The 15,761-nt window shown below is 43.1% G+C and overlaps 1 protein-coding gene across 4 annotated transcripts in view; it reads left to right on the top strand.

Annotated features, from left to right (window-relative positions):
• The window catches only part of LOC147747627 (putative oxidoreductase ZK1290.5), a 775,562-nt gene extending 760,183 nt beyond the window's left edge, over nt 1-15,379 (top strand). For all 4 annotated transcript variants that reach the window (XM_086954359.1, XM_086954367.1, XM_086954345.1 and 1 more), the window contains one exon: nt 14,595-15,379. In XM_086954359.1, coding sequence (XP_086810485.1) covers nt 14,595-14,696 — 102 coding nt within the window. In that variant the 3' untranslated portion in view covers nt 14,697-15,379. The remainder of the gene's footprint in view (nt 1-14,594) is intronic.
• The last annotated feature ends 382 nt before the right edge of the window (nt 15,380-15,761 follow it).

The raw sequence follows: 15,761 nt of genomic DNA, 5'->3' as shown, positions 1-15,761 counted from the left end.
GTTCACGGAAGGGACTTTTAAAATGGGTCCTGTGGCAAAGGTATTTTTAAGGTTTAGGGTGAATAAGTGTATTTGGGTGGCAAGGGTATTTTTAAAGTGGACAGGGTTTTTTGGTGGCAAGGGTATTTTTAGGGTTCAGAGAGGGTAAGGGTGTTCGGGTAGCAAAAGTATTTTTAGGGTTTAGGGTGGGTAAGCGTATTTGGTTGGCTGGGGAATTTTTATGGTTTAGTGTGGGTATGAGTATTTGGGTGACAAGGGTATTTTTAGGGTTTAGGATGGATAGGGGTATTTGTGTTTGAAGGGTATTTTTAGGGTTTAGGGTGAGTAGTGGTATTTGGGTGAAAAGGGTGTTTGTAAGGTTCAGTGTGGGTAAGGGTATTTGGGCGCCAAGAGAATTCTTAGGGTTTAGGGTTTAGGGTGAGTAAGGGTATTTGGGTAGCAAGGGTATTTTTAGGGTTATGGGTTGGCAGGCAGGATTGAGGGTTTGGGTCAGTAAGGTGATTATATATATATATTATATATATATATAAATGAACTATATAGATGGAAAGGCACTGGGTTGTTGAGCAAAGAGGAATTTGAGTATTTGAAAACGGATTACCCAACATGCCCCCAACTATACCTCATACCAAAGATTCACAAAAATGAGACAACACCGCCGGGGAGACCGATAATCTCAGCTATCGGCAGCCTATTTGAGAAAACCAGCATTTTCATAGACCATTTTTTACAACCCTATGTGAAAGCCCTGCCAGCCTACATAAAGGACACGAGTGATTTTCTATGTAAAGTGTATGATGTACTTTGGGAAGATGATTATGTGTTCATGACCCTGGATGTTCAATCCTTATACACTAGCATTCGACACCATGATGGATTAAGGGCAGTGAAACACTTCCTAGGGCAGAAGCCAATTGAACTATACAATCACACCAAAATGTTGTTGGAAATGACGGAGTGGTGTCTGACCAATAATATTTTCATTTTCAATAGACTCCACTACAGACAAATCCAGGGATCAGCCATGGGTACTTGTTTTTCTCCCAGCTATGCGAATCTACACATGGGCTGGTGGGAGGAACAAGTACTCATGGCTAAACACCAAACCACTATGTCAAGTAATGTGATAATGTACAAGCGTTACATAGATGACATTTTTATACTGTGGAAAGGTCCTAAAGAAGACGCAGAATTATTTGCTGCAAAGCTAAATGAAAACACACTTAACCTGCGATTCACCTGTACTACTAACCCCACCTCAATTCAGTTCCTAGACATAGAACTATATGTAGAACAGGGCAAAATTCAAACGAGAACATACCGTAAGCCCACAGCCGGGAACTCGGTGCTACATGCACAAAGTTTCCATCCACAGAACCTGAAGGAGTCAATTCCCTACGCAGAATGCTTAAGGATGACCAGAAACTGCAGTACCAAGACAGGACTAGATGAGGCTAAACAAAACCTGTTTGCAAGACTAGGAAAGAGAGGTTACAGTCACAAAACGTGTAACAGAGCAAACATAAAATGTAGTAAGACCAATAGAAAAGATCTCCTCTTTGCCAAAAAACAAGAAAAGACAGAGACTCCCAAACCAGAGCCACCTAGATTGATTACAGGATTTAATGCCTACCATAACCAGGTCAGAAAGATTTTGACCAAACATTGGCCGCTAGTAAGGAGAGACCCCGTAATTGGAGAACTATGTGGCAATAGACCAATGATGGCATTTAGGAAGGCTAAATCCATGAGGGAGCACCTAGTCTGCAATGCGCCGGCCATCAAAAAACAGGATGACTGGCTGACAAAAATCAAAGGCTTCAGCAAGTGCAGTAAATGTAAAGCCTGCAAGCATGGGATAAACACCACAAAAGTAGAAATACCCTTCAGAAAGAGACCGTACAAGATCAGAGGCAAATACAATTGTAAAACGGACCATGCGGTGTATGTCCTAAACTGCATCTGTGGTAAAAGATATGTAGGCAGTACCATCCACCCTGTACATATCAGAGTCCTCCAACACCTCCGCGCTGTAAACAATGACGACCCAGCTTACCCTGTAGCCAGGCACATAAACACAACCCATGCAGGGGACATTGGAGTATTAACATACTTCGTCATTGACAATGTGCCAAAAAATCCGAGAGGTGGCAATCGCCTGCAGAGTTTGAGAAGACTTGAATCACGGTATATTATAATGCTTAATTCTAAGATACCGAATGGTCTCAACTCTGATGAAGCACTCAGTGTCCATCTCTAACCATGACAACATGGTTCGTGATGACAATGCCCCGGAACCTGTCATAGGTAAACTTCCCCCCTCCCGTCCAGTTAACATCTATTGTTCATTTTTTAGAATAATTTTTCACTGTATATATCAGCACTATTATAACCCCTATAGCAGTTTTAGCCTGCAAGTGCAACATTTTAGACAAATCATTTTCACACACGTATATGTCAATATAAGGGGAATTAATGCTAATGTTACTAAATTGATGACCCAGAAAGCAATGCATAGATGCAATAAGGACCAACACTTTGGTTAGAAGTCATGTTGTAGTGCTAGATATGTCGCTATCCATCAGTGCAAGGCACTGAATAAATGCCTGTATTTTTGTCCACTAGGAAATGATGTGTAAATGTTGTACATACTAAATGATAAATATGTTAAAAAACTTAGCCTAAATCCACTGGGAGTTCAGGTAACATAAATAGACAGGCGCCATGACATATGGAATCAGCACTCTGTAACAATAGCAAATTTCCCTTAAATGACCCTGCGCGCCCTGGAATGACACTGCGAGGTGCTTACTAACGCGCGCCTTAAACATCAGAGCTAGCATGCGTACTAATGCGCTCAGAGTTTCCCTAAAACATCCCCCGCTGCACCCACTGTAACAAAGCTTTCCTCAACGCAGATACAAGGCGGCTTGACAAACGCGCGCCTTTGAAACCCTGAGAAACCGCGTGTGTTATTAAATCGCACGCATTATTCCTGCAACATTCCGAAACTGTACCCGGTTTTAAAACACTGTAACAAAGCTTTCCTCAACGCAGATACGAGGCGGCATGACAAACGCGCGCCTGTGAAACCCTAATGAACCGCGTGTAGTATTAAATCGCTCGCATTAGTCTTGGAACATTCCCCAACTGTACCCGGTTTTAAAACACGCTGAGAGTACACACAGTAGCGCGACAGACCCAACAACTCGGAAAAAGAATAAACATGCAGGAATAGCCTATGGTGTCTGGTTACTAACTTACCAGCGCCGAGAAAGTTTTCCATTTGGGAATTGACTCGTGGCATTCAGTCCATCCAGGCAGAAACAATGCGCACACATGCAGCGAGTAACAGGCAAGGCAGGAATGAGAAAATCACCAGGCTCATGTGACATAAGGGTTTCTATAGTAACGAAACCAAACAGGGGGGAGGATGATGTAACCAATTAGCAGTGAAATTGAAAGTAACTTGTTTATGTCAATTGCAAGTGGACGACGCCCCATATTACCATGGAAACTGGGTGTGACTAGTGTGTGTAATGAGAAAAACAAGCTAAATTGTGCGTAAAAACAGGAGTTGAACATGCATGATGTAATGCAATGACTAAGGGGTATAAATACAATCACAGAATGTCATGATGTTGTGAACAAGGCGGGTGCTTACCGCCGAAACGCGTCAAGCAGCCTATATGCAAGAATAAACTTATTTGGAATCAACCAAATTTCACGGAGTCAGTGCCTTACTTGGATGAGAAAGTTTGGAGTGTTCCAGATATATATATATATATATATATATATATATATATATATATATATATATATATATATAATATTTTCCATAGGTAACTCCTCTTAAAGAAACCCAGAAGGACACAGCGGGGAATGCAGGGAAGATCGCTTTATTTGCTGATTAAAAGCGGCATAATGCATTTCGACGTGAGTCTTCATCAGATGCCTTCACATTTGAAAACACGGCAGCACCTACGTTTAAAACCTTTCGTGGCTCCTCCCAAAGTAATGGAGTACAGCTGGCCCCAGTTTCTATTGCTTGGTCTCTTGTCACGGACTACCAATCCCAGAAAACATCAAGTGAAAACTGTTATTCTGTGGAGCTCTGTAGAGTGTTCGTGCTGTTCATGCCCTTTTCAAGGTAAGGTGTCTTGCCAAATACTGTTCATTTTCAAAGAGACGGTCTCCCCTGTGTCTCCTTACACTCCGCCTCAAAGTGTTTATGCCTGCAGGGTCACGGAACAATAGATCAGTGCCAGTGCTCCCCCGTCAAATTCGGGTTGCTCCTTTGCAAATAACCTTCTGCTGGAATATTCTAAAAGGCAGTCCGAGGTTTCAAGTTCATAGAGAAGCACAAATTGCCAGGCATACCTCGGACTTTTTCGAGCGGGTCCTTCCACGTGTGACTGGCTGACACGTAAAAATTATTCCATAGGTAACTCCTCTTAAAGAAACCCAGAAGGACACAGCGGGGAATGCAGGGAAGATCGCTTTATTTGCTGATTAAAAGCGGCATAATGCATTTCGACGTGAGTCTTTATATATATATATATGTATATATATATATATATATATATATATATATATATATATATATATATGTATGTATATATATATATATATATATATGTATATATGTATATATATATATATATATATATATATATATATATATATATATATATATATATATATATATATATATATATCCTACTGGCAGTCTCCAGTAGGTAGTTATAGCTGGGATCTAGTATCCATAGGAAAAGCATTCTTTGATTTAGCAATATCTTTGGCGCCGTTTGACGGATCTTCGCGACATTTTCAAAACTAACGGGGCGTTCCGTTTAGCTTCTGTGTTAAAGGTTTTGGGGTGATTCGTCAAGCGGGAACTGAGAAAAAAGAGGGGTCCCAAAATGCCTTTTCCCCATGTTCATTTCCATAGGAAACTTTAGACGAGGCTACAGCTCGAACTGCCTTAATTGAATTAAATCAAATTTGGCAAAAAGGTAGCTCTTGGTTCGGAAAGCAATCTTTTTTTTAAATGGTGTAAATCCGTTCAGTAGTTGCTGAGAAATTCAAGAAATAAAAATATCGATATCCGAGTACTGAGGAGGAGACGTGACTCCTTCCGGGCACAGGCTTCACTCTGATTCTCTGCCAACACTCCAAACTTAGAAGTATTGGCAGCCATCTTGTGACTCCGTAACCGAGTCACAAGAAAAAGGGGGAAAAAAAGTGAAAAATAAAGAAAAGTGGCGGGGTAGAAATACCCTGACCCCCTAGGCCTGCTCAGGGGTGCAACAGGGCCCCCAGAACCAAACAAAAACTATTAAAAAAAAAAATCACCCACATTTGCGCTGGGTTTGCGAATCCAGACAATTGTTTTTTTTTTAAAAAAGCACTCTTCGTTTGTTTTAAGCCCCCGGGTGAGCCAGGTCCCGGGGATAATTTAGAATTATGGTGTGGGGGGCCACTGGGTGCCCCACAGCCCCCGAGACCGCCACCTCCCCGGAGCTTTCCTTATAATGTATGAGGACATGTGTCCTCCCCGCTGCCTCGGAGGCCACCTTCCCCAGGGTTTTATTCAAATTGGGTGGGGGGCCTCATGGGCCCCCAAGCCCTGGGGACTGCCACCTCCCCGGGGCTTAAATTAAATAAGGGTAGGGTCTCATGGGCCCCCAAGCCCCGGGGACCACCACCTCCCCAGGGCTTTATTAAAATTGTGTGGGGGGCCTCGCAGGCCCTGCCAAGCCCCGGCAACCACCACCTCCCCAGGGATTTAATTAAATAAGGGTGGGGGGCCTCGCGGGCCTCCGCCTGTATTAAAACAAAGCCCCGGGTGGTGGTGGACCCCCGGGTACTGGGGGCACGCATGCCCCATACATTGTGAGGAAAGCCCCGGGGAGGTGGCGGTCCCTGGTGCTGTGGGGGTAGTGGACTTCATCCCCCGAGAAACACAGCGCAAGGAGGGCCGTTTGCAGAGTGGTGTAAAAAGGAGGGGCGAACCTCGGCCCACTCTCAGCAATCCAGCTTTATGGGGCTTACTGGAGCTAACAGGACTGCTAGTTGGCCCCCATGGACCCTCAGGAGGAAAGGGGACTTAAGCCCACAACATAGAACGTGCCAGGAGGCGCGTTTGCAAAGTGGTGGAGAAAGGGGGTGTGGCCTGTGTCCACCTCTCAGCAATCCCACTGTGTGGGGCTTACTTGAGGTAAGAGGTAGGCTAGTTGGCCCCTAAAGGACCCCCAGTAGAGAAGGGGATTTCAATACCTTGAACCTTAGAAATTCACTGAAAAATGTAAAACCATAGACACACCAATACCAGTTACGGGGGTGCAAGTTATAATTAGCTCAACTAACTATAACGGCTGAATTTCTCTGGTTTTGTACGAGTAAAATGTCCAACTAACTAGAACGTTCCTGAAACCTGTGGTTTTTTCAGTGAATTTCTGTGGTTTTTTAAGTAATAATTTCGAACTATAACGTCCCTGAAACCTGTTTTTTCATTGAGTATATATATATATATATATATATATATATATATATATATATATATATATATATATATATATATATATATATATACATACCTACATATATATGTGTGTATATATATAAATGTATCTGATTGAGACTTCTAGGCGCAGAATCCTTATCTTTGAATTTCCCCAGGCGTCAGACTGGATCCAGAAGATTTTTTGTGAGCAGTTCCGCTGCGAGCCAGTAGATGGCGTCAATCGGCTCTGCGTCCATCATCGGCATTGTCCGTGCCGGAAGTGACATCTGGTACATATATAGGCGCCACCCAAGTCCGCTGACGTCAGTTCTATTCTTTTATGCCAGCCAGCTCTGATCTGAGAGAAGAGCTACCCCTCAGTCAGTTTTTTACTGTATTTTTTTGGTTTTGTCATCGGATTTTTGAGGTTTTTCCTCCTTTTGTGTTGATGTCATCGCGCAAGACGAGATTCAAGCACTGCGGAGCCTGTCACCAACCAATGTCAGTGATGGACCTGCTCCTCCTCTGTCTGTGGTTCTAGGAGCAGGTCCATGACCCAAAGTTGTACTCCGATTGTCGGACCATGAACCCGAAGGCTTTGATGGAGCTGTCCTGTAAAGCTCATGGTGGTCCGGCATGTGACTCCATGCAAGTCGGGATTCTGGTCTAGGGGAAGGTCCAGGGACTGTTGTGGAGCCTGAAGTCTGCATCGTCCTATTCAATGTCCTCTGTAGAATCAACATTCTAGATCTTGTTCCCTAACACCTGCGCCTGGACCGACTCCATGCCTCCCCGATTTTCTGGGAGCCCGAATGACCCGCACCCACCTGAAGGAGTTCTATCAGTCCATGCACCTCATATTGGGGCCGCACGACTCCTCTGACGTGCCTTTGGGCCCTGTAGAGTCAGAAGTGTCCCCATCTGGTTCTGCGTCGGCAGCTCAGGCCCTGGCACTAGTGGGCTCCCAGGGATCTTTTCCTGGATCTGGACTAGCGCCATTCATACTATTTTGACTTTCCCTAGTTCAGTCCTGATGCTGACACTCCTGAAGCCACCAATGGTGTCATCCCTGACACCGATCCAGAGCTGGATTGGTTTTGCAGATGCTAACTCTAACAGGAGCCTTGTCTCTAAGATCAGAGCTAGAACCCAATTCTTATGGGCTAGGCCTTGGGGAAGACTAGGATGGGTTTACTGGACCCTTTAGAATACCAACCCTATGAGGAAGAACAAAATATGGACTGGTTATGGGTAACTGGTTGAAGCCAGTGGCCTGAATACATCTCCAGATGATCGTCTGTTTTCTCCCCCTACCGTGGCTACGGAGGGTGCCTGAGGTCTTTGAACTTCAGCTACCCTCAGTTGCAGTCAAGACTAACATCTTGGCACAGGTGCTGAAACCGGGAGTCTCCACGTCCGAAACTCCTACTCCTGATCAGTGACATCCTTAGTGACATCTTTTTGGGTACCTGGTCCAAACCCAACACAGGGGCTTCTGTAAATAGGACAATTGTCCGCCACCATCGCCCTACATTTGGGGACCCATACTTACTCTGGCAACACCCTGCTCCTGGGAACTTGGTGGTACAAGCCTCAACCTCCCAAGGCGCTTCCTTACCGCTCCCCCGTATATCAAATCCAAGAGGTTGGACTCATTTGGGAACATTTTCTCTTCCACCTGCCTGTCATTGCAGTCCTTGGACACAGTAAGCCTTTATGGCCATTATTCCCACACTCTGTGGGATAGGGTTGCACAAGTGCTGCCACAGGTTCAGTAGGAGGCCTGGGATGTACTCTCCCAAGCTGTCATAGACAGAAAAGATGCAGCAAAGTTTACATTTCAATGTAGTCTTGGCCTAACCGAATCACTAGGCTGAGCTGTTTCCACAACAGTAGCCATTAGGCGCTATGCCTGGCTGAGGACGACTGGCTTTTCGGGGGATGTCTGAGCTTCCCTAGTGGACATGCCCTTGGATGGCAACTGTCTCTTCGGAGACAAGGCAGATTTGGTACTCAAGCGCTACAAGGACTCTTGGGCTATGGCCAGGTCCTTGGGCCTCGCTACATACCCCTTCCCTCCCATCTGCCTAGCTCTCCTTTTGTGGCTATGGAAGGGGCTTCCAACCACTCCAATTTCCACCCAGCCACTGTGCTGCGCATGCTTCCCAGACTGTAAGTGGATGAGCATGCGGTACCCACAAACCTTGAGGGTCAGGTGGCCAGTGGTCTGGTAAGTCCACCACTCCCCCAATTGCAACATCCTCCAAAGTCTGTAACATCATTTTGGCAGCCAGGCATCCCAAGACTGTGTATGCCTGCCATTATAAATAATTTGTGGCATGGTGTGCAGAAACAACTATAGACCCCTTTCTGTTCCTCTTTCTAAAGTCTTACTCTTAATTTGTTCCCTTTCCCAGCAGGGCTCTGTTCTGGGCACTCTTAAGAGCTATACATCTGCCATTGCTGCCTTCTTGTGGTAACCTGACCAACCCTCTTTGTTCAGGCCCCCTATTGTACATAGGTTTCTCAAAGGTCTTAGTCATCTCTTTCCTCCTTCACCATTCATTATGCCTCAGCCTCAGTGGGTCATTAATTTAGTTTAGACTTCTTTATTGTGCTCTCCTTTATAGCCTCTCAACAATTGTCCCCTCAGGCATCCCACACTGAAAACAGCCTTCCTGGTGACAATTACTTCTGCCCATCAAGTGAGTGAACTGCAGTCCTTATCATCTAATCTGCCTTATCACCATGTTATGTTATGTTAATAACCATTTATAGAGCGCACATACACCTGTAGGTTTCATGGCGCTGTTGTGGAGAGACATAACTAATCCCTAAGCATATGCTTGCTCGAACAACCACGTCTTCAGGGTCTTCCTAAAGACCAAGAGATTGTCACAGTTACTGAGCGACAAGGGGAGTGAGTTCCAGAAAGTAGCATCTAGATAGGAGAAGCAGCTTCCTCCTTGCCTTTTTTGTTTGAACGCCGGGATAGCAACCAAGCGAAGGTGGGCAGAGCGGATCTATGACAAAATTTCGACAGACAGAATTTCGACCTACACAAATATCGGCGTAATTATATCGATAGCAAAAATATCGACGCCCTATGTACAACATGGTAAGTACCAAAATATCGAAAATTTAATATCGATGTAAAAAATATCGTTGTTAAATATATCGATTTTTTTTATGTAAAATAACATTAAAAAAACTGTAAATAATACATAATAATTACTTAAACATATTTAAATATATGTAATATTTGTTAAAAAAAATAATAATACATATTTAATAAAAAAAAAAAAATAAATCATATATAATATATAATTACTTAACAATAATTACTATTCCCACTCCAGTGGGTGCAACAGTAGGGAAAACTGACCCTGAACACTAAAAATACCCCTTTACCCAAAAACCTAAAACTGACCCTGAACCCTAAAAATACCCCTTTACCCATAAACTGAAAACTGACCCTGAACCCTAAAAATACCCCTTTACCAAAGAACTGAAAACTGACCCTGAACCCAAAAAATACCCCTTTACCCAAAAACTGAAAACTGACCCTGAACCCTAAAAATACCCCTTTACCCAAAAACTGAAAACTGACCCTGAACCCTAAAAATACCCCTTTACCCAAAAACTGAAAACTGACCCTGAACCCTAAAAATACCCCTTTACCCAAAAACTGAAAACTGACCCTGAACCCTAAAAATACCCCTTTACCCAAAAACTGAAAACTGACCCTGAACCCTAAAAATACCCCTTTACCAAAGAACTGAAAACTGACCCTGAACCCTAAAAATACCCCTTTACCAAAGAACTGAAAACTGACCCTGAACCCAAAAAATACCCCTTTACCCAAAAACTGAAAACTGACCCTGAACCCTAAAAATACCCCTTTACCCAAAAACTGAAAACTGACCCTGAACCCTAAAAATACCCCTTTACCCAAAAACTGAAAACTGACCCTGAACCCTAAAAATTCCCCTTTACCCAAAAACTGAAAACTGACCCTGAACCCAAAAAATACCCCTTTACCCAAAAACTGAAAACTGACCCTGAACCCTAAAAATACCCCTTTACCCAAAATTAATTAATATTACAAATAAATTACTTCCCACCCTATTCCCCTATAAACCCACAACCCGCTCCAGTAGTAAAACATATAATTTAGTTAAAAATACACATAAATTATCAATTAATTAATCAATTAATCAATTAAAATAAATCATTGCCAATTAATATTTAATTGCAAAATAAATTAATAATTGAAAAATAATTATTTAATTACAAATAAATTACTTCCCACCCTATTCCCCTATAAACCCACAACCCGCTGTGGTAGTAAAACATAATTTAGTTAAAAATATACATAAATTATCAATTAATTATTCAATTAATCAATTTAAATAAATAATTGCCAATTAATATTTAATTGCAAAATAAATTAATCATTGAAAAATTAATTATTTAATTACAAATAAATTACTTCCCACCCTATTCCCCTATAAACCCACAACCCGCTGTGGTAGTAAAACATATTATTTACTCTTATATATTTTTAAATTATAAAAACATATTAAACACATATTATAACTATTAATTTAAATACTTAACTTATATTTCTAACACATATTAGTAAATCGAAATTACTTACATCGATATATATGCTATCGATATTAGTAATTTCGATATTACTTACCTTAGGGTCGATATTCTGGCCATCGATATTCTGGACATCGATATTCTGTCCCATCGATATTAGCAACTCGATATAAGTGTAGGTCGAAATTAAAAACTCGATATTTTGACTGTTTACCGGGCAGAGCGTAGGTCGCACTGGGGTTTGTAGTAGTTGATCATGTTTCTTACAAATTTAGGGCCATTGCCGTGCAATGCCTTAAAAACAGTGCAACCCGTCTTAAAGGCAATCCTTTGGGCCATCGGTAACCAGTGTAGTTTAAACATACCTGGTCTAGCTGACTGCCATTTGGGTTGTTTCCAGATAAGTCTTGCCGCCTGACTTTGGACCATCTGGAGTCGTTTTAGCAGGCCCACTGGCAGGCCAAGGTAAAGGGCATTCGAGAAATCCAAACGCGAAAGTACCAGGGCTATCACTACCTGTATGAGTGCAGAATGCGTCAGCAGGTGTGCAATTTTCCTAATCTTCCGGAGTTGGAAAAAGCTAGAGGAAACCACAGCTCCCACCTGTCCTTTAAGTGGAAGGTCGGCGCTGATGATGACCCCTAAGCTCTACCGAAGGGTAAGCAGTAGGTGGAGAGCCCATATCGGTCGGCCAAAAATGTGGGCCCCAGCTGAGCTCACTCTTCCCAGGCAGTACAAGTTCTGTCTTGCCCGGGTTGAGTTTTAGATGGTTCAAGTCCATCCACCTCCGTATGTGGGACATTGTTGCCCGGGACTCTGCTGCTGAGTCCGGGGAATTCAGAGGTATTATCAGCTGCAGGTCATCGGCGTAATTAAAAACGGTAATCTTGCGGTTGTTTAGAGAGTGTATCAAGGGTCTAAGATAAAGATTGAACAAGAGTGGTGACAATGATGATCCCTGAGGGACCCAACAGAGGGAAGATAGTCTTGGGGCTGTAAATTATCCAAGTCTTACTGATTGCGTCCGCTTGGTAACGAAGGAGGCTATTCATCTGAGAGCGGGTCCCCTGGTGCCAGCCTGTTCGACCTGGTTCAATAGTATGTTATGGTCGACCGTGTCGAACGCGGCCGACAGATCGAGGAGCACCAAGGCCTGATGGTTGCCCTTGTCCGCATTAACTCTCAGGGTATCCTGGACTGCGAGGATCACTGCTTTCGTTGAGTGTGACGGGCGAAAACCGGCTTGGTTCAGTTCTAGATAGTCCGAGTGTTCGATAAAATTCGAAAGACATCTAGCCACGTGAGCTTCAAGTATTTTGGCCATGAAAGGGAGAAGGGAGATGGGCCGGTAGTTGGACGGGTCCATGGGGTCTGCCCCGAGTTTTTTTATAAGTGGGACGACCGTTGCATTTTTAAAAGTGCAGGTGTCCTTGCCCTGTGAGAGAGATTCATCGAGGAAGGGGAGAATGCTCTGAGGTACTGAGGTAGAGCCGAGCAGACCTCTTTCAGAATATGTGGTGGGCAACTGTCATTAGGTGACCCAGAGTTGACCCGAGACAGAAGCTCCGAAAAAGTTTTCGGGTCAATGGAAGGGAGGGCTTCGAGAGTATGGTGATTATTACATATATCGGCCAGTAGTTCCTGACTGAGCGTATTAGGGATGCTCTTCTTTATAGCAGAGATTTTGTCTATAAAAAACGTATTTTGCGAGTTACAGAGCTCCTGTGTAGGGGTCTGGGTGGGTGCCGTTCTCTCGCTGTTGCATAGATCATTCACTATTTTAAAAATATCCTTTGATTTATTTTGTGAGTTTATTATTTTCGTAGAGAAATAAGCAGCTTTGCTATTTAAGATAGTTTTCTTATATTCCCTACAGGCTGTAGTGAATTCCTCCTTCTCCTGCAAGGTATATTTTGCTCTCCATTTCCTTTCTTTCTGACGTAATTCAAGTTTTACTTTTTTTAGGTCACATATAAACCATTTATGGGCATCCATAGAGCGTGTGTGGGAGAATTTAGCCTCGGGGGAATGAGTGTCGCTGGCCGCTGATAACCACTCCGTAATTTTTCCTTCCATAATGTCGACATCCGAACAGAGCGTGGGTAAGGTGGATTTCAGAGTGTCGACGAAGGCTGCTGGGTTTACAGATTTCCATTTTCTAGTTACCCCTCCAGCCCGGGGCAGAGATTTAATATACCCATTAATGGTGGTTGTGAACTGGATTAGGTGGTGGTCAGACCACATACAGGGCATGATGGATGGAGTCGAGAGTGATAGGTTGTGTGATCATACTTGGTCAAGAATATGACCTTTTTCATGAGTGGGGGAGTCTATGTGCTGGACCAAGTTCAGGTTCAGAAGGAGCTCCTAGAGTTCAGCCGCCTGGGGGCCGCCTGCGCCAGAGTCCTGGATGGACAACCAACTCTTCATGTGATATGTGGGTGTGAAGAAAGGTGGGGAGGTGCAGAAGCAAACCAACTCTCATTGAGTCATTCTCTGCAATAAAATCTGCTATGCACATGCCAAGAAGCAACCTCCTTAAGGTTTGCAAGCTCATTCCACCAGAGCTAAAGCTCTCAACACTGCGTTAGCATGCAGAATTCCAGTCCTGGATATCTGCCAGGCAGCAACATGGGCTTAACGGCACACATTCACCAAACATTACTGTCTAAACCGTCAGGTCCAAAGAGATGGGCACTTTGCCCGTTCGGGGCTGCAGGAATTTCTCATTGAAATTAGTTTCCAGACCCTCCTCCGGCGATGGTATTGCTTGGGTAGCTATTCAGATTCAAGGAAGTTGCGGTTAGAAGTCTCTATCAAGTTACTTACCTTTGATAACGCCTTATCTGGTAGAGACTATATCCAGCTGCAGAATCCTTGCCGACTCACCCGTACTTCCTGCTCTGCAAACTGATTTCTAGGAATAGGGATGACCTCATTGAGGGCCCTAGTTTTGACACACCAGTGGTCAGTGTTCTTCATGGCTCCGTGCTTTTTCCGTGGAAAGTCTTGAAAAGAAACGTCAGTGCGCCTGAATGGCGCTCACATAGGTACTATGATGTCACTTCCGGGGCGGACGCCGCCACCAGATGTGCAGCTGATCGATGCCACCTACCAGTGTGCAGGGATGCTGCTGATGAAAAATCTTCCAGATTCAATCTGATGCCTGGGGAAATTCAAAGGTAAGGAATATTCAGCTAGATATAGTCTCTTCCAGAATAGACATTACCAAAGGTAGGTAATTTGTTCATATTTCTATAAAAACGTTATACTTACCTGCGAAACATGTACATTTGCCTTGTAAAGGCATGCGTAGTAAAGGTAATATGCTTGGTAGAAGTTTGTGTGGTAAATAGGGTTTTGCACTAAGGATCGAACTTTCTTTATAAGTCAGATGTATTTGTTACAGACCGGTTACTGCATTTTTATATAATTTCTTGTCTTATCACATTATTAATGCACAAACGTTTTCTTTTTTCAGGTCTTTAACTTTTATCTAAAGAAGAAAGATATGGATTTTTTAGATTCTATGAACATCAATCGGAAACTAATTCATCTTAGTTACCCTTTGTGGAATGGGTAGTTTAACACTACGAGAGACAATGTATATCAAGGGTTCACCGTCCGCCCTTCGGTTGATTCTGCAAACATTCATCGGTCTTTCAGCATCTTGACATTGATTGTTCTATTAATCAATATTGAAATTGCCAAAGTGCCTTCAGCTGCGTGATCCTCGAAGGAATGATTTGTAATACTGCATAAAGAGAGGCAAAGGAAGACGTTCGTGTCATTGCCTGCACGCCCAGAAGACATTGTGTGCATACATATTCTCGGTTTTTTTCCAGTGTCTTTTCCTGTGGAAATAACCTGCCTGCCTTCCAGGACGCGTTCATTGTTACAGTTCTCCCCGGAGGCGCCATGTTATATTTGTAAGATGCTGCAATATGAGTTGATAAAGTTAATGTCTGGAATGAGCTCATCATGGGTTGGATGCTGGAAGAATTAATCTCGCGCCTGCTGTTTATTCTGCAGGTGGAGCATTAGTTTCCAGTGCCACCAGATGTATTATTCATGTTTGATTGAAATACCTTCTGTACATGTCTCTCAAATGTCATTGCAAACGTTTGAAGTTCCATGAAAAATTCTTGAGTGCAGCCCTGTTTTTGCTATTGCCTAGTTTCAGATAAAGTCAACAATGATCAGAATTTAACGTTTTTTACGTTATTGTCTCTTTGCTTCTAACTGATAAATTGCTTCGATATTTCACTTCGATAAAATGCACAAATTATGTCTGCAATGCCCTGTAGTCTTTGCTGCATACTTTTGACTATCAAAGAAACGTTTTTGCTCTCTAAGAATTTGGAGGAGATCATGTTTTTCGTTAAAAAAAACTTTTGCACACAAAAAAAGTTTAGGTTTAGCCTGTCCAATCACACTCCGACCATTTCGTTTCAGCATAAAATATTTTCTCTAGCATTTTTTGCTGCACAGCCTCTAAGATACAGCCAACTTATTTCGAATAATTACTTTCATGCTGACTCCTTTCCATTAAAAACAGCAACAGAAACCAGAAAAAGCAGACACTAAAGCACCCTGAATGCACAGTTCTGGCACTGATTTAATGCAACGTGATTGGGCTCTCCTGCTG

Source organism: Lissotriton vulgaris, chromosome 1_1 (genome assembly GCF_964263255.1).
Source record: "Lissotriton vulgaris chromosome 1_1, aLisVul1.2, whole genome shotgun sequence".
Classification (NCBI taxonomy): Eukaryota; Metazoa; Chordata; class Amphibia; order Caudata; family Salamandridae; genus Lissotriton; species Lissotriton vulgaris.
The sequence above is the reverse complement of the archived record's forward strand: the minus strand, read 5'-3'. Positions and strand labels throughout refer to the sequence as shown.